The following is a 22,454-nucleotide window of genomic DNA, read 5'->3' as shown; positions in this document are numbered from 1 at the left end:
GGAATGGGGTGGCCGTGTTGTGCAGGGAGGGGTCCCGCAGGAGGTGGCTGCGCTTAGGTAGCAGGAGAAAACTTCTTGATATGGACATTCCTTTCTGTGCCAGACCCACCATCCTGGCTGGGGCTCTCGGAGTCCCCCAGGTGCTGCTGTAGTTGTTAGAAGCCGCCTCTGCGCAGGGGTGGGCTGCAGAGGTTGAACGGGAGAGCCCTGCATTAAACCCCTCGCCACGGTCCCTTCGCCAGGACGGGTGTCCTCACGGCGGGGAGGAGGGAGGGACGGGGTGATGCACTCTTTTGTTTCTATGTTTAAAAATCTGTCAAGCCAAGGCAGTGGCCCCGCAGCCGCGGCATGGGGAGTGCTCTGCTGGAAACATCGATCTGCCGTTCCTGAAGAGCGTGCTGAGCAGGCAGGGAGGAGCTCGGCTGGGGCAGAACTCCTCGCTGCCGAAGAGGCAAAAGTGACATTGGCTCTGGCATTGCTCCCGAGCCCTTACAGTGTGTTTCGTACGTACGCTGGCACTTTATGAGCCCTCAAAATAAGCTGTCTCCAGTCCTGAGATTAGGCTTTATTGCAGGTGGGGCTCATAGCAACGTCTCTGGCTGTGTTTGCCTAACAATGTCCATCGTGTTTTTATTCGATTATAAAAAGTGTGGCCATTAGCGTTTACATTGTTCATGCTGTGTGTCAGCTCTCTTTTTTCTTTCTGGAAGTTTTCCAGGGAAGGGTTTAGCTGTTGGGAAGAGCAGGGCTGGGGCACTGCCCCTGGTACATCTGATCACGTCGCCTTTCAGCAAGCGCCCTGGCACCGCAGTGCGTGGCCCTGACTGTGTGTCAGGGCGAAGCTCTGTGCCAATATTTCTGTTTTCACAGGCTGTTTATAAAAATGCTCGGACATTGTGCTCCTCACCTGGTTAAGAGCCATGCCTGGGTTTGCAGTGCCAACCCCTCGGCGTTGCAGCCCCACTGGGGCTATGCTGTTGGTTGCTTTGGGGGATGCAGGCATCTTTCTGCATGCAGGGAGGCAGGGGATGCTTTTATCCTGTCTTTGCTGCGAAATGTGATTTTCCTAGAGGCAGTGCAGGACTGGGGCTTGTACTCCATCCTTGTCTCCATTTTCCTGCTGGCTGGTCACCATGCTAACCTGTGCGGGCAATGTGTCCCTTTAAGCTGGCATAGCACTGCTGCATTTGGGCTGCACTCAAATCAACCCAGCCTTGGAGAGTGGCTCCTGGTTCTCCTTCCCCTAGGATTAACGCAGGAATGTCTGTCAGCGGCAGGAATAAGCTGCAGAAAACCAAATCTGTGCTTAGTTCCTGCGAAAGATAAAGATTTAGCTGCAGGCTGAGAAGGAAGATCTCACGTGGCCAGGGGAGGGGCAGAGCAGACACGGTGGTGGGATGGATGGATGGGTTGGATGGCAGGGCTGTTCCTGGAAGGCACCAGCCTGGCCTGGCTTCGCTCAGCCTGACCCTGACAAATGCAGTATGATGTAATTACTTCTTTTTTTTCAAGTGCAATGTCTGGAGCTCGCTATTAGCGAGGTTTACAAATAGCCGAGGCTGCAGACAGACACACAGGTCACTGTTGAGTCATCCAGCCCAGGGGAGAGCATGTAGCACATTAGCTGGTGAGAGGGTCCCCATGCAATGTCTCTGCTGGCACCTGGCCGGTTTGGTGATGCTCCATGCAGGGCTCCAGGGTCTGGAATCCACCAGCAAACTCCTGTGTGCCCTGGCATAGCCCTGGTGAGGGTGCAGGGCTGCCCTGCGGCTTTCCCCATCCCACATACCGGCTGTTGTACAGGTGCTTTAGGAAATACCGTTCTTGTTTTTCATGAGAAGTTGGTCTTCTCCTTGCAGGTGAGACCCACCCAATGCTGCCGTCATGGGCAAGGGGCTGCCGGGGGTAAAATACATTTGAAAGGCAGCTGGTTTTGGAGGTGGTGAAAAAAGGCAGCTGAGCGCCAAGTATCAATAGCTGTGGGAAGAAGAGAGCGGTTTTGCTATTGCAAGATAGTCTGTAATGCACGGGTCAGCGTGGGGTGTTAGGGCCCTCATGGAGAGGGCAGGGAGATCTGTGCTGCCCATCGTGAGCCCTGAAGGAGACACCGAGACACCTCCTGGTGCCCTCAAAAGATTTGCCCTTCCCTCTTGTCCGTGGGGTGTTTCCAACAGCAGCGTTTGCTGCTGAAAACCCTTTGAAGGCAAACAGAGCACCAAGCACCAGGTGCTGTGGAGTAAACAGAAGCGGCGTTTTCAGTCACTGCAACTAATCCGTCTGCAGTCCCGCTCCATTCGGAGGCGGCTTTTATCAGCGTTTCTATCCTGGGGATCCCAACGTGCAGCAAATGCCCCTCACTGATTGTGCTCTTGATGTTCTCCCTTTTTCCCCCTCCATGTATCTCTGTGAAATCAAAGTGTTCAAAAGACCTTGTGGGTGCACAAGTCTGTGCACAATCCAGCACAGTCGTTGGTGTACAGAAGTAGAGATTTTGCCTGTGAAACCTAGCAGAAGTTAGTTATTTAATCCAGAACAGCCCATGGAAAAGCGAATGGGACTGAAATTGCTCCGAGCTGAGCCTCTCCGTAGCCTTTTTTGTGCCAGCTTTGGGGGTTGGAGTATAAGGTTGGAAAAACATGGGTCTCAGTTTCTGTCTTCCTTGCTTATCTGTTGGCACAGCATTTTAACATCAGGAAATAAAAGATGGGTGAGAGTGTTTTGGGGATGAGTAGTATAAGAGTATCTCTGTTATTAAAGCCACTGAAAAATTGTTCTCATAGAACTTTCCATATGAAAAAGCAGGTTAATTGAACTTGAGCCATATAGTAGAAATGTGCTGATTACAACAACATTTTCCAGCAGCAAAAAAGAAGTTGAAATATTTTGTTTGGACAGTACCAAAACTCCAGCAGAAGTAGAATGTTTCTGTTTTGTCACTTAAATTAATTTCATGCAATGCAGACTGTAAATTTTAATATTATGTTGTCTTTATAGACTGTATAATTCCAAGCGCATGTAGTGCATGGTTTAAGAAATGCATAGGAACAAAAAGAATAATGAAAAGAGTTACTGAAGTGAAACATTGTAATGGCCCTAAAGTGATTGCTGGGAGGAAATGTTTCCTGGCAAACACAAGAATTCTAGCTTTTTATGCAGAATCAGAATCAATCTCTCCCTTAATGTCAGGATTTCCCAAGTAATGGAAATTGCAGCTCCCAGCCAGCTCTGCTCAGGATGTAGTCTGTGTTAATTATTCATCAGAGTCAGATAATGTAGGAGATAACTTAGAGGAAACGTGGGATAACACCACTGCTTTAAAGTCATGTCACATCCCTGGGCTGGCTGGGGATGCGGAGCAAAGGATGCTTGGCTGGCAGTGCATGGGACGGACAGGCTGCTCTGACAGACAGCCCTGGTCTGCTGGGGGGGTGGGTGGAGTGTGGGGGGGTGGCAGCAAGCTTTTCAGACCTTGCAGGGCTGGAGGACACCTCAGCGCTGTGTGTGACCACAGAGACCCAATTTGAATGCTCCAAACCCCTGACGTGGGCTGGAGAGCCCAGCAGCCTGTCGTGGCTCTTGGCTCTGCCTTGCAAAGTTTCAGCCGGCAGCTGCTAAAGCAATAAGGGGGCTGCGGCTGCCAGCAGCCAGAATCAGCTTTCGTTTGCTTCGTTTAGCAAAATCCTGAAGTCCTTAGAGAGTGTGTGTGTGTGTGTTTGAGGTAGGCAGCAACACTCCATGCTGGTTTGCAGGTGGACCCCAGGGAAGATGTACGGGGGGGGTTAACGCGCCTGGGCTGAGCATCGCCCAGTGATGGGGAGCGTGCCGGAGGCACCCACCACCTTGGCGTGCTTGTTCTGCGCTGGGGCTCTCCAGCACCCGTTGAGAAACAGGCAGCGGCAAGAATTTATTGTCAAGGTTTCCAGAAAAAATGTTGCATTGACATTGCTTTCGGAAAGGGAGAATGTGGAGGAGGGTAAGAGCGAGAGCCCGGGGCCCCCCATGCTGCGCGGTGCCAGGGCTTTGCCACGTAGCTGGGTTGGTGCCGAGCCGTGCGGGGACTGGAGGAGGCTTCTGCGGGTGAAACATGGCACTTCGCCGCAGCCCCCATGGAAAGAGCTGCTTCCTTGGTCCAAAACTTGCTGCCTCTTAAGTTTCTGCCATGGAATTTCATCTAGCCGTCTCGAAGGAAGGTTTTGCTGCCAGCTACTTTGATTTTCTGGTGAGCACTGAGCTGTTTGGGTTTGTTCCTTTCGAGCCCCCACATCTTGGAGTCCTGTGGCTACGTCAGCATCTCAGGTGCTGTACAAAACCAGTGACCTTGCCAGGTCCTCGGGGTAATAGACTTGAAAGGCAAGGTGAATCCCTATTATTTTATGTTGTCTTCCAAAAATCTCACTGCATTGTTACCTGTGAAAAGCCACGTTCATTTTGGCATTCGAGACGCCTTTGTACATTGACCATAGAGCCCTGTGGAGAGCTGTAGCCATGGGGGAAACCTGCAGGAGGGAGGAAATACGCATTTCATCCTCGGTTTAAGCTTTGAGTGTTGTTACGTAGAAGGAAGAGAGTTGCCTTATTGCCCCAGGATGGGGTAGGGGAGCCTGGAGGCTGCGATGCCTGAGTCCCCAGGGGCTGCTGCTGTCAGATTCACCCACTTGCAAGCGATTCCCGGTCCAGGAGTGATAACTGCAGGAGAAATTTTGTGGTAATTCCACAAAAAATTTGTATTTGCCTTGAAAAAATAACATCTTTTGCATCAGCAGTACCGTCCCAAAAATGTTTCAAGGAGGAAAACAACTCTGAGTTTCTAATAAAGGTCTCCAACGTCAGCTGAGCAGGTTTTATTTTATTTTTTTTTTCTCCACAAAAGTTTCCATTGTGTCCAAAGGCATTTTCTGTCAAAAAAAGCTTTGATGGAAAATGTTTTACTAAACCTATTTGAAACCAATACAAGGCATTGCCAAGAAAGAAGGAATGAATAAAGCCTGTGGCAGCTAGTCATTAAAGGAACCATCACTGGAGTGCCCAGAGCCTCAGGAGGTGGTTGGGTGGTCCTGGTGCTGGGGCGGTGGGGCAGGGCACATCACAGCCCCCAGCACATATTAAGCTAACAAATAAATCTGCTTCGCTCAGCAGCCAGACCGTAGCCTTCAAACCGGGGCGAAGCTTTCGAAATATCGTTTGGCATGTTTTCTTTAAAGGAAGGAAGGATCTTAATTCCAGCATTCCAACCCAAAATAGACGTCTCTAAGAATAGCCATTCCCCATGGCGGGGCAGGATGCTGTCAGGAGGAAAAAGGGTTGGGGGAAACGAGAAGTATTTTCCCTAAATAGCCGGGCTCTAATTGCGAAGTGATGGGTTTCAACTCTGACCGCGGGTGATCGCCCCCGGAGCATCCAACCCCACTGAGGTGGTTCAGAGCTGCGGACAGCTGGGGACCAGGATGGCTCACTGGCTCCTTGGGTTGGCAGAGCTGTTCCTTAGGGACTTGCTGGCCACCCTGCAGGGAACACACATTGGCGTCCTGCACCCCGCTGCCATCGGAGCCCATCGCGCGGCTGGGGAGGGTGTGCGCCCACGGGGCAAGCCTGGAGCAAGGAGAGGATGCCCCAGCCATGCTTGGTGTGTCCTGACAGACAGAAGTGAAGGCATCCCGTGGAAAAAAATGAGGTTGGGCGGCACGACCTTCTGAAGTCTCCTCCACCGTGAGTTACCCTATGATCAGGTGCTACCAGGCTGGAAGGCTTTTGTGCGCGGCTCTGTGTGTCTGGGGTAGGGAGGACTCTTATTCCCATCTCTTTTGGTTGGAAAAGTGCAGTGCTGGGGCACCCCAGGTCCTATGACGTTCAGAGGTCAGATTGGATGGACCCCCTTTCCATAGAAAATAGAGGTTTGCATAATTGAAATGGTTTTGACTTTAATATTCCCCTTTTGGGGTCATTTTCTATGCAGTTATGAGGTTTACAGAGGACTCTTGGAGTGAGAGGTGAGTTTCTCACATAGTCTTACAACCCCAGGCATTGTGGCTTTAAGAAAAATACTAATTTTCATGGAAGTCCTAATGAAACAATAAAACCAGACAGCACAGGCAGGTCCTTCCGCCCCCATTTCCTTTCTTTCAATGCTGGCAGTGGAATTTAAATCTCACAAGTTATAAACACCCGCAGATGCTGAGAGCTTAACATCTCCTGGGGGTGCGAGCTGCACCTTTCCCGTTCCTATCTATTGTACCTGTTCCTGGTACATCCCTCCCGGAGCTGTGCTTGAAACTTTTTCTCTGTGACATGGGTGTTGCATTTGGATTGAGCCTTTCCCCAGGAGTCAATAACCAGATTCAGGTGATGCTCAACACTAAATAACATAATCCCAAGTTTTTCAGGAGTGCATGTCAGACCTTAAGTATCATGATATCAGCTTTATAGAATCGCACCTTTAGTTTAAAACCAACGTTTTTGGGGCTGCCGTGTGCCTGGTGGAGGGTGTAATTTGTTCTTGTTCCTGTCTACAGGGCAGGTGTCTCCATGTGAGCCGGTTGGGCAGACTCCTTGGCACTCAGTGGACAGAAACAAGACGATTTTGGGGCAGAATCACTCCCTGCTGTGATGGTATTACATTTGTAAGAAAGTCAATGAACTTCTCTGCTTTTATAGCCCAGCTTCGCAACTGAGATGATTTATGTGTTCAGGTGGGTCGAAAAATGTTGGCCTAAACCCAGGCAAAACCCACTGGGTTTGGCCAATTGCTCGCTTTGTATTTTGGTCCCTTCTCAAATAAAACTCAAGGTGGGTGTAACGAAACCACAAAGCCCCAAATCTGAAAGATAGCTTGCACGAAACCCTGAAAAGCCCTCAGGAGCTGAATCTCACGCTCCGGAAAGAGGGAAAAAAATAATAAGGTGGAAAAATGTGAGCTCCACCAAGCTGCAAAGCCGAAACCCTTCGGTGCTTGTTTGCGAAAAATCCAGCCAAGGAGCTGAGCTCCTGCCAAGGCTTCCACTGCGGGAAGGGCTGGTCCAGCCCCAGCTGCCTCCTTCCTGCCGCTCGCACCCACCGAGGAACAAACCCTCCGCAGGGAGAAGAGGAAAACACACAGCTGCCAAGATGCGCCTCCGTGAGCCCACGCTGCGTGCCCATCAGCGCAGGGGGTCCGGGGGGTCGGGGCTGCAGCCTGCCCCTCCGCATGGGTGCAAAGGGCCCTTTGGGGCATCCCTGCTCAGGGTGCCGGTGGCGAGGGTGACGCACGCTGGAGCTGGCTGTGCCAAAGAAATACGGACTCTTCTTGAGGCAGCCAAAGGTTTCTGGTCCACGTGCTGCTCCTGCCCTTGTCCTCAGACCCAGCTGCTGAAGGACAAGGACATAATAGTGCCAGGCTATCTCCTTCGACTTTTTTTTCCCCACCTTCCTTTCTGTTTTTTTGGAAATCAGTCTTACCTGCGTACATCTCCCTTGCAGATCACCCAAATCACTTCTTGTGCTGCAGTTTGTGCCCGTTGCCCCTTGTGCTGTCACTGGGCACGACTGAAAAGACCCCAGTCCCATCTTCTGGGCGCTCGCCCTAAGGTATTTGTAGGCATTGATAAGATCCCCTCTCAGTCTTCTCCTCTCCAGGCTAATTATTTATTTCCCAGTATGTGCACCTCTGCTCCTTATGTTTGTCCCTGAAAGGCTTCTCCACCACAAAGCAGGTGGCCTAGCACCCTGGTACTGGGTTTTATAGCTGCTTGGCTCAGGGTAAATATTTATTTTGCTCTAGCCTGGAAGTCTCATTCAAGGAGTCGCTGCCCGTAGCTCCAGCCCCAGCAGATATTGCTGCTGAACTGGCATCACTGAGAAACCTCCCACAGGTCTTGCTGCACTTTGGGGAGCGGTGGCCCCGCTGAGAGCCCTGAGCTTTGTTACTGGTTTGTCTGGTGTCAGTGGTCTCTATAGGTGCTATAGTTGTTAGTGCTGGCAGGCAGTCAGGGCAAGCACATGACAAAATTGTTTCTCAGCAAAGGGTGGGAAAATGCAAATTTCCTGGCATACTTTTCCGGCTGTCATGATTTATTTCGTATCTATTCCAGTTATTTTTTTCTTCATTATCTTTATCCGTTTTTTTTTTTTTTTTTTTCTATTTTCATCATTGTTCTAAGGTGAAATCAGGGTGTTTTGTTTTGCTTCGTATAGCTGACGGGCAAAGGCGGAGCGTGTTCTGGCTCGGGCTCCCCAGCAGTGGGGCCCCTCCTGCCCACCCTCTGGTTCATGTGTGTGAGGAGTTTCTGGGGGCAGGACAACTCTGTCCAGCTCTTTCTTTCTGAGGACTGTTGGTGGCACTGGGAATGCCCAGCCTGGCTCTCGGGTCACAGGAAAAGCTGCCGTGGAGTGAGTGCAAAAGAGCAAGCAAGAGGCCGCAGGATGCTCTTGTTACTGTTGGTTATCCACATCTTGCTACCGGGAGAGACTTGTATCGCTGTTAGTGCTGCGTGGTACCAGGCAGAAAGCATTTGTGTGCAGCTTTTTAATGCAGGTTAGGAAAAAAAAATGGTTGAAAACCAGAATGGGTGCTGTCTGCCATACAGCCAGTCTGCATTGGGTAGGGGATGAGTCCCGCTTGCAAATCTCAATGGTGCTGGGCAGCAGGGACCGAAGGATCTGTGCAGCATGTGCACTGGTGAGGCACCAGCACCAGGACTGGAACCTGTCTGCATGAGGATACCCTCACGATCACCCCTGATGTGCAGGTACCTGGCACAGTTCCCCTGTCTGCCTTGGGCAGGAACCTGGCAGAAGGGGCTTTGGGGTCCCTGTAGATCTTTCCAAGCACCAGCCGGTTGTCCGGAGGGATTTTTCCCCTGGGCAAACCCCTTGGGATGGGTTTTGCAGAGCTCCCTGCAGCTGCAGCAGAACAAATCCTGCCGCACACCCCCAGACCCACAGAGAGGGGGCTTCGGGCAGTCTGTGGCAGTAAGGAGTCCTGCCCTCGGTACCTGTGCTAAAACACATGGGCTGCATCTCTGGGGAGGCTGCTCATTCCTTGGCTGCTCTGCACCCTACTCCATGGCCCAGGGCTGATGCAAAGTGTTTGTGCCTTGTATTTTAATTGTGTAAGGCAAGATTCAGGAAGAAGCCACGGATTTAGAAGAAAACTGAGGGGCTGGCCCATCACTTTTGGGGATACAGGTGAAAATCCCAGCTGCTGACTGAAGCCCCAAACCAAAATAGCTCATAGGTACCTTTGGGAGCAAACTTTAATGAGGGTTCAGTGTGCAGAGACCTCAACAACTTCCATCCTCTCACCCATTACTCTGAACAACATTTGTCTCTCCAAAATGTGCTAGAATTAACCTTTTTCTGAAGGCTGCTCGGGATACAATCAGAAAACACCTTTTGCTTAAACTGCTTGAAAATATTTGTCACTTACAAGGGAAGAAACCCGTCGATTCAGCCCTGCTTTTATATTTTCTTCAGCAGGCGCCGCGTACTCCATCTGGCTAAGTGGACCACAGTGTTCCAAGGATAAAAATTACATGTAATATGAGATAAAGGATCAGGCAAAATATTTATGTGATGAAATCTTAATGATAGCTCTAAAGGTCTGCAGCAGGGTATGGCAGAAAAGAAACACTGCTCTTGCTGGCTTGTCCCAGCGGGGACAGAAAGACGCTCACAGGGGTGAGAAAAAAGGGCGGTTTTAGTAGGAAATGTAATCTGCCCTTTCTATGAAAAAAAATAAAAATCTACCCAATGATATCAAGTAATTTACGGGATCTAATCTGATTGCAGCTGTCTTAATGATTTGTCAGCTTTACATGGAAATGGTTTCCCTTTGTTTCGAAGTAGTAAACTTCCTCTGTGATCCTGCTGGCGTACGGAAACTAGAACTGACCGAAACCACCAAGGGCCCCGAGCGTCACGGGCTGCAGCTGGGCTCGGATCCAAATCCATCCCGTCTTTCGCTGGTGGGTCCGTCTCTGGCATCCTGGCTGGGGCTGGGGCAGCTGTAAGGGCCGGTCACAAATGTGGCTGAAAGGAAAAGGCAGTTCAGATTCAGGCTCCGAGTCCAGCCAAACGTTTGGCCAAACCAGGTAGGCTGCTTTCTTGTCCTTATCCAGCAAGTAAATGTAGTTGGAGTTTTTTTATATTGCCTATTGAAATGGCTTGTAAATACACACACGTTGTGCTTATCAGAGCTCTCAGTGGCCAAATCTGATAAAAGGAAATTTAGTCTGGAGTTAGACAATCCCTTGGGTGATCCCGGTACTGAAATGTGGAATTAGTGCTTTGTTTTTAGCAGAAGTAACTCTGTAGGTGATCTCTTTGCAGGAGTATTAAAATCAGTCAAGCACAGCTTGGGTGGTGTTTTACAATAAGTTGTAGTCACGAGCACTTTGTGTGTTTTGTGTGTACGTCAGGGACAGGCCAGCCGAGACCACCTGTATTTGGGAAAGTTCAGGTATAAGTAAGTGGTGTGGAAATCGTTGTGTTGTGGCTGCAGCCCTCTGAGGTCCTTGGGCAGGTGGCCGGGGCTGAGCCCAGCAGATGTTCCCTCTGCTGCTTCTCAGCTGTGCACCCAACCTGCAGGGCTGGTTGTGTCCCAGACCTGGGGAGGAGGCACAGCAGAAAGGCTGCGGCGAGCGCTGGCCACCTTCTCCCCCTGGCCTGGGGGGATTCAGGTCAGCACACCCCCACGTCTCATCTGGCTTGTCGAGAGTGGTTTTTCCCTGAGCTGGCTGCTGATTTCCTGAGCTGGCTGTGCCACACGCAGCCCAGCTCGGCTGCAGGGCGTTGCTGCTGCAGAAGCAGCACGGATGCACTCCGGGAGCTGAAATGCAACAAAAGTGGTTCCCGCTGCTGTGCTTAGCCGGTTTGCTGCAACCGTTCCTTACAGGAGTATTTGCTGCATTTGCTGCGTATTTACAGAAGTAACGGTGCTCTGGGAAGACTTTTTCTTCCCCCTGAGCCGGGCAGGTGTGACAGCAGTGGCGAAGGGCAGCGCAGACCTCCCCAGCACCCCACTAGCACCGCGCTGCGCTCATGGAAGTGCTACGTGGACCTTTTTCTTCTGGCGCTCCAGCAGCCTCAGGGGTCACTGCTCTGTTGAGATTGTTTGGTATTATTTCCCCATCTAGACCGCCCTACAGCCCAGGAATCGGGGGCTTTTCTGCAGCTAAGGCTCCTCTCCAGTCGTGTCCTTCCGAGCGGCAGCCGAGGCTGAGCAAGGCTCTGTGCCGCGGGACGGTGCAGGGGCTCAGCCCTCCTTTGCAAGCGTCTGTGTGACCATGGAAGGAGCACCCTGGCAGTGCTGCAAGAGGAGCTGAAGTGAGGAGAGAGAGAGAGACAGTTCTTTTTCTTTTTAGAAGCAATTTCCATGAAGGCTGGTTTGTTGTTTTTTTTCCAGACAAGCTTTCTGGGCACTTCTACAGTGGGGCTGCATCCAGCCCTCGCTATTTCCTGAGGAGGCAGAAACTGAGGTCGTTTCTATCGGCTCTGCAGACTTTGAGATCCTTCTGCTGTCTGTGAAATAGTAGCCTGAATATGATGACAGAGAAAAAAAACCCATACAACTCTCCCCTCCCCTTTCCAACCCAAGCCCTTGCCAAAGCAATAAAAAACTTTAAACAATAGCCAGTCATGACATAAACCAGTCCTTGAGCAGCCTGCCAAAATTCACCTCAAGAAAGTAGGTCCAAAAATAAACACTGACCTATAAAAAGCCCCACAGACTTAAAGATAGTCTTCCCATTGTGCTAATTGCTTTCACATCTGGCTCAGAAATGAGGAGTATATATGAGCATGGAGAGGCCACCAATAACTCACTTCAGCTAAGCACAAAAGCGTGTGCGTAGCATCAATCACGCGAGCCATCTATTTCTACTCAGCACATCTCAGATGCTGGGGCTCAGTTTTAAGTTTGTGTTTAAATTACACTGAAATTATGGGGCTGGTCGTGATGTTAACAAACAGCACGTGGTGAAATGCTTTCACGGGTGGGGTATTTCAAGGCAAATCTGGGGAGACTGTTTTCATTTCCCTTCTTCCCCCTCCATCAGTTATCGGACCACTGTGCTGTCAGCTCTGAATGGTTTTTGCCTGGCTTTCCTCCTTGGAAAGAAGTCAGCCCCCGGCGTGGCTGGAAGGTTGCACCTTTGGTAAATCGAGGGCCACAGCAAGTGGGATATACAAGGGAGAAGCAGCTGGGGATGGTTTCACAAGGCCTTTTCTGTGTCCCAAGGAGGTAACCCCAAAATGTGACCTTGTGTGAACTTGGCTGGAAGATCACAATTCCCATCAGGCTCCTGGCAGGTCCCAGGGAGCCAGAGATGTGGTGTGATGCTCTGCATCCTCAGCTCTGGGCACGCATCCCTCTTTGTTCATGCCCATGTCTAGGCCTTTTATACGACTGTGAATCAGTGGGTGTGCATAAGGCTGTCTCCTCCTTGCTTGTATGCCTGTTTCTTTGTGTAGTTGATTGAATTTTATGGTGTGAGCAACCCCTTTGCTTGGTAGATGCAATTAAAGTACACCTTCCCCACAGCCTTGGACTTTGCGGTGAGGCCAATGCAGAGAGCAAAATCCAGGGCTCCAGCTACAAGGAGGCTCTTTCCAAAATCACTGGGGATTATTTCCTATAGCTCCTTGGGTACTGCTGAGAACATCACCAGTAAATTGTTACATTTTCCGAGATCATGATTGCTGTGATTACATGAGTTATCTGTGTCTTAACCTTGGGGATGTGTGGAGCAGCCTGCCCCGAGCATCTGTGGTTTGCTGGTTGTGACTCATCACGAGAGCTCAAGGAGGGATTTGTAATGATTTATTCATGCCACATTTATTGTTTGGAAAGCTCCATCAAACGCTACTATTGTTAGACTGAATAATTCATCTACCAGTCTACTTTTTGATCTCTTTATTGGTTTCTCTCTTCGTTAAGAGTCTCATGTTTGGAGGTGAAGATTACCTTCGTCTAGAGGCGATTTTCTGTGCCTGTTATCTTTGGAACCCAAAACTTCAAGCGTAGATTTTCAGTGAGTCTGGCCTTGCTGAAGGACTGAGGGTGTTTTTGAGAGGGTCCGGGTTCATCTGCCCTGGGTTGGTCAGATGTCCAAGTCTGAGCATCGCTCTGTGCATCTCTTACGGGATGCTGAAGAAATGCGCCTTCCCTTGCACCATCTGCCTAATGCTAAAAAAAGCACATAAGGTTGGTCAGATAATGGCCTCTGGAGAGACCTATTTCTTCCTCCTGACCGTAAAGGAAAATTATTTAGACTGCAATGTCTAAACTTAGGTGAGGTGGCTCGCATTCAGCATGTCCCCCATGGGCCAAACGGGGGCACTTGGGCTCCTCTCACATGTCACACGCAGCTCCTGAGCGCCAGGACGGTTTTGCGTGGGGACAGAGAGGTGTGTTGATGTAAAATGGCATTTGTGTCTCCACACAGCAGCTCGCGCTGGTTTAACGCCATCATTTTCCTAGTGCCTTTGAGAAATCCGATGAAAAGTCTTCCTGTAGAGGATAGCCGATCCCTCGGCTCTGAGGCAGGGCTGGAGGTGGGATGTGCTCGTTCCATCAGGGCAAGGGTATGAGCAGGGTGGGAATGGCCACCCCACCTTTGCACCAGGGATAATGGGGGGGATGGGCAGGGCAGGGCAGGGGTTTTGCTTTGCCTCCTCTCGCTGCAGCCTACCCGTGTCCACTTGCAGTTGGCTCACATCTATCCCCTTGGTTTATGGATAGAAAAGTCAGGGTGGAAATGGAGATGTGAACTTTGGCAGAGAGCGCAGGTTCTGAGAAATCAATCACTAACCTCCTCAGGAATGTGGGGGGAAAGAAACGCACTTGAAACACATGCATAAGGAATGATTCACTTGGGCAGCTGTCACTGATTTGGGCAAAATATTTGGCCTGTTGCTCGTGCCTCTTTCAGGGCAGCGGGGTGCGTGCAGCACGATCCCACCTCCGAGACCGCTGTAACGGCTCCTGTGTCAGAACCGAGCGCAGCGCCAGCAGCCCGAGGGGCTTGCTCAGCCTTTGCCAGCATGTGCAGACGGTCCCGGCTGCGCTGAGGTGTTAACTGTGGGCTGATTCTTCCTTACCTTACGCTGTGTTTACTCTGGTACAGGCTCGTGAACATCACAGAGGTCATTCCGCCTTAAACCAGAGCAAGGGAGAGGAGTCAGGTCCTTCTGGGGCAACCTGCTGCTGGACTGTGTTTTTGTAGCCATTTAAGGATATCAAGAAAGTGACTCAAATGAGGTGGAATTAATGACAAATTGGAATTTGGCATTGCCCCTTATTTATAGGTGGGTATGTGCCCTGCCGGGGCTGAGCCGCTTGCCCGCAGAGCACAGATGGGTGCCGCCAGGCTGGGGAGTGGGTTTGTGAAGGAGCCCAGCCAGCAGGATGGTGGCACTCCCAGGTGCTGCATGGGGTTGTGGAGGGGCCAGCACGGACTCTTGAGCTTCTCTGAAGAGCACAAGCTCTTTGAGGGGCTGTTGGCAAAGGAAGGGAGAGCCCCAGATGATCTCCAGTGGCTGCCCGTGTCCAAAGCTGGCTCTTTCTCCTTGCCGACCTGCCCAGCCTCCTCTCCCTCTTGCTCTGGGTTTGGTGTCCAGCCCCTCAGCCCTCCTCCTGCCAGTCCCAGCCTCTGCTGTGGCAAGTGAGGGCTCAGGGATGGTCACAACTATCTTTTCCCACTGGCTACATGCAGAGATCAAAGCAGCCCAAGCTTCACCTCGAGAGTCCTTGGCACACTCTATTTTATGGTCAACTCCATTTTCACGAAAATGCAGGAAATCCAGTAATACCCTGGAAAGTCTCATGTTTCCCGGGCAGATGGAGCCCGCTGGGGGACCGTGCCCACGGCTGCAGCTCTGTGCAGCTCATCCCTAGGAGCCAGCCTTGCTTTTGTAAATAGATAACATCTCGAAGCCTGTTTGAATCCCTAAAGCAGCCCTAGGCCAGGCTGCAGCGTGCACTGCCTGTGAGCATCCTGGTCCTTCAGTGTGACAGCAGGGGATGCAGGGTGCACAGTTTAAATTTTTTTAAGCCTCCATAAATGAATGTGGCTTTTGAAAATTATTCTGCTGCTGAATAGACAACTGATCCCTTTCAGGCAGGTACAACGTTTATAGGAGGGAGAGGAATGTTCAAAAGTGGCGTAAACCTGCATCTGGGCAATGTTATAGGTGAATGTAGACTCATGACGGATGCTATAAAAGATCTGGATCTGGGTATTTTCAGAAGGACAGCTTATGATCCAGCGTAATGCTGTATTAATAGCAAGAATTTAGAGCTGTGACAGAAAGATTGACAGCTTTTGGCAGTAGATTTTGTACTTAGCCTTTGAAATTCCAGTTTAGTCAACTAGGCAAACCTGGGCTGACATGCTGAAAATTGTCCCCCTGCTTAACGTCAGCCTCGCGTTCTCTTGTTTTTCTTTTTTGATTCTGAGCTAAAATGGTCGAGGCTTTGGGACAAACTGTGTTCCCACGTGCCCACCAAAACTGGGTATGCCCCACCAGAACCGGGAAGGGTAGTTTTGTAATTTCAGTGAATTCGCTGCTGTGGAGTTGCAGCCACAGTGAAGGAACCTAGTTTAATTACTTGTAAATGGAGATGATGTAAATAGTCTACTTAATTTGGTGTGGTACCCAGGCATAAGGGATTTGGGGACCCCTTACTGCATGCAGTCGATAACTTCTTGCTGGAGAATCATTTAGCTTGTGAATGTGATTATTTTACCCGTGCCAATTCTCCTCATCTTTGTAGCTTTTAGGTATGTTACGAACCCTTCGCTCGAAGAGCCGCTCCAGACACTGTGGTGGGACCAAAGCTTCATCGTTTTTGATGTCCCCAGCTGTCCCTCTGCTGCATCATGGTGCTTGTGGCTGCTTCCCCAGAAAGTCCTGTTCTGCGTGCTTTGCAGCGCGCCCGTGGGCCATTTACAATATTATCTAATTATTATTATTGCTTAATTTAGCAAATACTTCAAAACCCACGTGGTTGCCTACAACAATTAGTGGTGTCCCTCGTTGTGCAGTGATTCATCTACACAAAATTAGCTCTGGGCAGGGATGAGAGCGGGTGTAGAGGGAGGCTGGGAGCACGCAGGGACCAGAGAGCGGGGCTGGTCCAAGGGGGTGTGCGTGTCTTGCCCAGGGGTGGAGGTTGGCTCGCTGTAATTGGAATTACTTTATCTGATTTAGCTGTAGAAAGACACAACTTACGTGCTGAACTTTTTATTTCAGTTTGATTAAGTTGATTCTTCACCCGGTTTAAACACCATAACAGACGTGTGTTTAAAGTTAAATCAAAGTGTGCTAAACTTTGTATACACAAAACAGTTTGAGTTATTTTTTGTGTCAGGTTTTTGGCAGTAGAGGCACGGCTTTCCATGGAGAGCAGCTCCGTGTGCGTGCATGGAGAGCAGGAGCGGTGGGGCAGGGTGTCACTGCACTCAGAAGCTGTAAAACATTTTGGTGCAATCTCAGTCCGCAATGGCTGGGAAGATGAGAGGGGACTGAAAACGACTCTGAGAAGACGGATGAATCAGCCTGGGTGAGCCATCCACGTAGCTCACAGTTAATCAAAGTGGTAAAATGAAGCAAACGGAAAGGTTTCCTCTGGATGAAGTGGGACCCAAGGTCCTCACAGCAGGACCTGATGGATGTTTTCAAAAGTTGGACAGAAACCCCCTTGGGTTAGCCGGAGTGGCTGTGCTAACCCCCACCGGCACCACCGGGCTCCTCCTGTTCCAGTGCCTTTTCTCAGGCTAAAGCTTGAAATAACCAAGGAAGGTCCCTCTCCTGGGAAGTGTTCCCGATGTCACCAAGTGCCTGCTGCACGCTGCCCTGGTGCCACATGAGGCTGTGCCGTGGTGGGGCTCCTGGGGACATCGTGCATCTCCTCACCTGGGGTGCCAGCACCCCCACCGTGCTACATCTGCCTGCCCCAGTAAGTCCTCGGCTTGGCCACAGGCTGGCCCAGGAGCACCAGGGCTGCCACTGGGTTACCCAGTGAGGGCACTGGTTTGCCCATCAGGAGCACTGGTTTGCCCATGCCTGGCATTTGGTTGCCCAGGGGCTGTGCTGGGTTGCCCACTGATGGCACCAGGGGTTGTCCAGGGTTGGGATCAAGTTGCCCAGCAAAGGCACTAGGTTGCACAGATTCTGCACTGAGTTTCCCAGGGGTGGCACTGGGTTTCCCACTGAGGGTGCTGAGTTCATAGGATCATCGAATATCTCAAATTGGAAGGGAGCCAGAAGGATCATTGAGTCCAACTCCCTGCTCCATGCAGAACTACCTAAAATTAAGTCATATGACTAAGAGCATTGTCCAGCTGCTCAACAGCTGCACCTGGTTGCCCAGGGGCTGCATGAAGTTGCCCAGCGAGGGCAGTAGGTTGTCCAGGGCATGAACTAGGATGCCGTTTGAGGGTATTTTCTTGCCCAGGGGTGGCCCTGGGTTGCCCATTGAGTTGCTGCATCAGGTTGCCATAATGGCTGCAGGGAGTCACCTAGGCAGAATCCAGTCACTGAGCAACCTGCGCCCGTGGCAGCGTTCCCCTGGTCCTGTGCCTGACTGCACCGGGGATGCTGCAGTGCCTGACGGTGCTGCCACCGAGCCTGACAGCACAGCGGTGAGTATCAGTCCCCTGACTCCGGGCACCCCAGTCCCCTGGAACGTGCAGCCCTCACCCAGGCAGCTAAGGGGGAGCATGTGCTCTAACTGGGAGGGGAGGACTGAAAAAGCCAGTATTTCTCCTAGTCACCCCCAGTATCTCTTATATCGTCCAGATGTACCCAAATGAGGTGGTCGGTAGCTCCAGGCATGTGTCTGTGTTCAGGGGTAGTAGAACATGTCACCCTGGGATGGTTTCTCCCCAGGGAGATGGGGCATTTATTTCAGCTGGAAATGCAGGGAAAAGTAACTCCAGTCCATTCCCAAGGGTTTTTCCTCCCTTTCTTAAATGTGTGTCTGCCAGTATCTGAAAGGGAGTAATTTATTGGCAAGGGTGGGAGCTGGGGAAGCCATCTCCCATTCTCTGAATGCTGTTTCTCAGGTATAAATAAGTGGTGTGGAGCAAAGGAAAGTGCACTCGTCTATCCCGAGCGGGGACAAAAGGGCTGAAACGACTGGTCTGTGGGAACCGGCACGCACAGTGGTTTTTGTTGGACCTGAGCACAGACATTTTGTCCTCAGTTCTGCCAAACTGGCTCGGAGGGTCGTGTTTGTGAAAGTTCTTTTGCTAAATGTGAGGGTGTGAGTCTCCCGCTGCCTATCCCACAGCCTCCTTGGCCAGGCTGGATCTGGGGCGAGATGCGGTGCCAGCACGGTGCCCAGGCAGGTACTGGGGCAGCCTGTGCCAGCGCGGCCAGACTTGGGCAAGGCTTACAGCCTGAAAGTTCAAAGATTTCCCAGCTGCAGGCTGTGCACTTTTCCCCTCTGACTCATCCCTATTTTTCTGCAGTTTGCCCTAGCTAAAGGACCTGTTATTCTCCTGCGTTTGCTGTTTATTTAATAGCTGCGTTTTGAGACCCTGGCACTAGCTCGAGAGCAGAGCTGCCTGGCTCTGTGTCTCCCATCTATCACCCATTAAGCTTTCCAGCAGGAAAGCCTGAGTCCTTGGTCCTGCCCTTGTGCAGAAAGATGCATTCTTTGTTGCAGAGGTGACTAAAACAAAAGCAACTGTCTTTCCCAAGGATTTTTTGATTTTAAAAACAAGCCGGTCTCTGCCAGCTCACCTACACGTGCAAAGTGATCAGGGTAGCCCAGGAGGAACAATTACACCTCTAGTTACGTGATTGCTTCTGTGGATGTTTTGTTCCGGAGTGAAAGCAAGTTTATTTCATGCAAACATCCCATTTTTAAAGGAATAAAGTTGATTTCATGCTGTTACAAATAGGATTTAGTGCATGCTTCGTGTCAAGCCCGGCTCCCATCCATGATCACAGGATGCCAGTGTCCTCATCTGTCACTGGGGCTCTGAGCCAGGCTTGGAGCAGTGGGGACGGGACGGTGCTAGGGGAAGGACACATCCCTGCAACGGCGCAGTGGGTGACAACAGCCATGGAGACTTATTCTGCCAGTGGGAGACACCTGTAACCGCACAAGAACTTCATGAGTACAACGTGCCCTCCTGAGCATTTGTCCTCGGGTTATGTGTGTTGGGTGCATTTGGTGGCCCTCTGCATTATATTTCTGGTAATAATTGATAACCTCCGTCTGAAAAGGGCAATAGCACCCACAGTGCTGTCTGCAGTTAGCGGTAGCAAAACTTCCCTGTGTGGCCATTCCTCCTAGGCTTACCGCAAGGCTGGTGTTTACGAGCCGCTCTGAAAAGACTTTGTGGGTGATCTCCTTTCCAAGTGCATTTATTTTACATCAGGTGAGCCAAAGACATTTTTCTTCCTTTGCAGGAAGACGTGGCTGTTCTTTTTAGGTTGAAATAGGAGGGATTTTTCAAATTTGGATCTAGTCCTGTAAAACTCAGCTCACCTGCAGACTCCTCGCTTGAGCATTTAATGCAAGTGAAGGTAGAGATGATGAGGATGGAGTCCCTCACCCACAAATTGTGCTGGGTGGGTACCAGCTGTGTGTCCAGCGCTGTTGGGGCTGGTAATGGAACTTCTAAAGAGAAAATTGTATCTGGAGTACTATAAGATCAGCAGTACGCCAGCCGAAAGAAACAAATGAACAGCAGAGGATCAGCAACTCCGGTTTGACTGGACTGACAGATTTAAGGAAAATGGAGGCATAATATCTGTCGTCCTCCTTAGCAGCCGTGATTTGTTTCTCTCTGTATTTCAAGACCTGACGCTGGATACTAACAACAAAGACAAATCCTTATATATACAAATGCTTGGGATGCTGACAGAAGGGATTTGTTTTCAAGAGTTTTAGGCCTGGACAGGCGCTGTGTGGGTGCTGTGCGCATCACTGCCTGTGTTATAAGTTGTGTGTGTTGCTGTAAGAAGTAACACAAGTGCAGGAGCTTTGTCAGCGAGGTTGTCTCCTCCTGTTGCCTCTGTGCAGGACACGTACCCAAATAGCAGCACTCAGGAATAGAGCTGGATGGCTCTCCCTTCACAGCAACGTATGCCCATCAAAGAGCAAGCCCTGCCAAGTTCCTGCCTCCATCAGCACCATGGCTTCAAGTTATAAGAACTGTTTTCCTCAGCACCCCTTGCCCCAGAGCTTCAGCCTCCTCTGGATGCTCAATGCCTTCTATAAAGCAGCTGCCATCAACTCAGCTTTGGCTCCCTTTTCCAGAAGCTCCCAGGTGTTGGCTCCCAGCAAGACGCTTCCTTTGATTTCCAACAGAACAACCCCCTTTCACCCAGTACACTCCCAATGACTGGTACAGCTCCAACCTGACCAACTACGAACAGTCAGAGGCTTCCCGGCACGACGTGGAGCATCTGAGAGTTGAAACCTCCCGCGTGATACAGGGTAAATTTCAGCAAACAAAAAACCCCAAGAATAAAGCACCAAAACTCAGGGAGAACATGCCGCTGATACAGGATTTTGGAAGTCAGAACTGTGCCGTGAGCTGGAAGAGGTGGCTGGGGCAAGCAGTGCCCTCACAGACACGAAGAACTGACTGGAGAGAGCCCTGGCTGGGATGGAGACCCCTCTCCGGGTACGCCCTGTCCAGTGGGCTGCAGGCTGTAGCCTCCTGCTGGAGCATCTGCAGCCTTTCGAACGTCTGATGAAGTTTCATTACAGCTCTGTAACATCTAGAAAGTTTTTATTAAGAGGCCATTAATTAAGTTAGCGATAAACAAATCCCTTGCCATCTGCTGCATCCCCGATCAGCGCATGCTGAGCGCATCAGAACAGTATTTGCTTAACCAAATATTTTTATAAAGCGGTATATCCAAAATCATGGTTTGGGAGACAAAAGCCCATGCCTTACTACGAGGCTCTGGCAAGGTCAGCATCAAGCCTGACACAGGTCCCTGCATTCAGCTGCGGTTGCACCACGGACACATGTGCTCCCTCATGTTGATTTAATGCTGATGTTGCAGCTCAGCTGCTCGTTGTCAGCTAAACCAGCTGCCCTGGGCACTTTTCTCCTGCGCTGTCATCTCTGTGACCACCTATAATTTCTTTTCTTACATTACTTGGCACAGGGAGCATCCCTGTAGGGAGCCCTGCCCCAGCAGCCAGCAGTGACGGCGTGTCCCCAACAGGTCACTCAGGAGTGCGTGCGTCACCAGGAGAAGAGGATGGGCATCAACCTAGTCCGTAACGATGTGGAGAAACGGCTCTTCACAGTAAGTTTGGCAACACAGATTGTGTATGAAGTTATTTTTACCTAAACCTCCCTAAACAGGTTTTTCAGCCCTGTTCCCTCACTGGCTCCTTAGTGCTGCTGAGGTATAAACTCTTCCCACCCCCAAACCCTGTTGGGCCGGGGGGCGGCGTTCCCCCATGCGGTGGGAGTAAGACTTATCCTTACAGAGGAAGGACTAGGTGACAACCAGCTCTCTGTGTGTGTAGTATATCGGGGTCCTCTGTCCCTCTTCAAGGAATCTGTGATCCTTTCCTGCCTTCCGGAGCCCTGCAGAACAGGTCCTGTATGTATCTATGTCACAGACACGTATCTATATGTATTACACACATATGCACACACAGGTATGGAGAAAGCAGCGAGTGCCTGACAGCTTGTTTGGTTTTCCCAACTCTATGAGTTGGTCTGATAAAAGATATTACCTCTCCCCCCAGCTCTGCTTTGCTCAGAGCAGCATGGCCGCCGTGTGTGCTTAGAATCACAGAGTCGTTTAGGTTGGAAAAGACTTTAAGATCATCAAGTCCAACCATTAACCAAGCACTGCCAAGTCCACCACGAAACCATTTCCCTAAGTGCCATGTCTACGCGGCTTTTAAGTACCTCCAGGGATGGTGACTCAACCACCTCCCTGGGCAGCCTGTTCCAGGGCTTGACCACCCTTTTGATGAAGACATTTTTCCTACTATCCAGTCTAAACCTCCCCTGGCACAACTTGAGGCTGTTTCCTCTAGTTCTGTTGCTTGTTACTTGGAGGAGAGACTGACCCCCCCTGCCTACACCCCCCCTGTCAGGCAGCTGTAGGGAGCCATCAGGGCCCCCCGGAGGTGCCACCTCTCCAGGCTGAACCCCCCCAGCTCCCCCCTGAGCTCCCCATCAGCCTGGTGCTCCATACCCTTCAGCAATGTATTTTAGAGAAATCATAAAAATGTGCACTCCTGACTGTCTTTATATAGTCTGCTTTGAATTATGAATAAAAAGCAAACACGATGAGAGCTGGCACAGAAGATGAGATGCGAATGCGGGGTACAGCGAAGTACAATCGTGCAAAGGCATCGCGGAACTGGGAAGGACATTGAAGCCCCTGGGACTGTGAAGCCACTGCTCCATTAGAAGATTTTTTTATTTTCTTATGAGTCAGGCCCTGAAAAATTAAAGGATTAATTTAAAGGTCATGAGATT

The 22,454-nt window shown here is 50.6% G+C and overlaps 1 protein-coding gene across 1 annotated transcript in view; it reads left to right on the top strand.

Moving 5' to 3' along the window:
- TEKT3 (tektin 3) overlaps positions 1-22,454 on the top strand; it is an 82,614-nt gene that overhangs the window by 54,424 nt on the left and 5,736 nt on the right. Inside the window, 3 exon segments of the mRNA XM_080409993.1 lie at positions 20,015-20,309; positions 20,311-20,688; positions 21,175-21,258. Coding sequence (XP_080266119.1) covers positions 20,015-20,309; positions 20,311-20,688; positions 21,175-21,258 — 757 coding nt within the window.

This window comes from Falco punctatus (genome assembly GCF_963210335.1).
Source record: "Falco punctatus genome assembly, chromosome: 1".
Classification (NCBI taxonomy): Eukaryota; Metazoa; Chordata; class Aves; order Falconiformes; family Falconidae; genus Falco; species Falco punctatus.
This window is presented reverse-complemented; position numbering and strand designations above follow the sequence as displayed.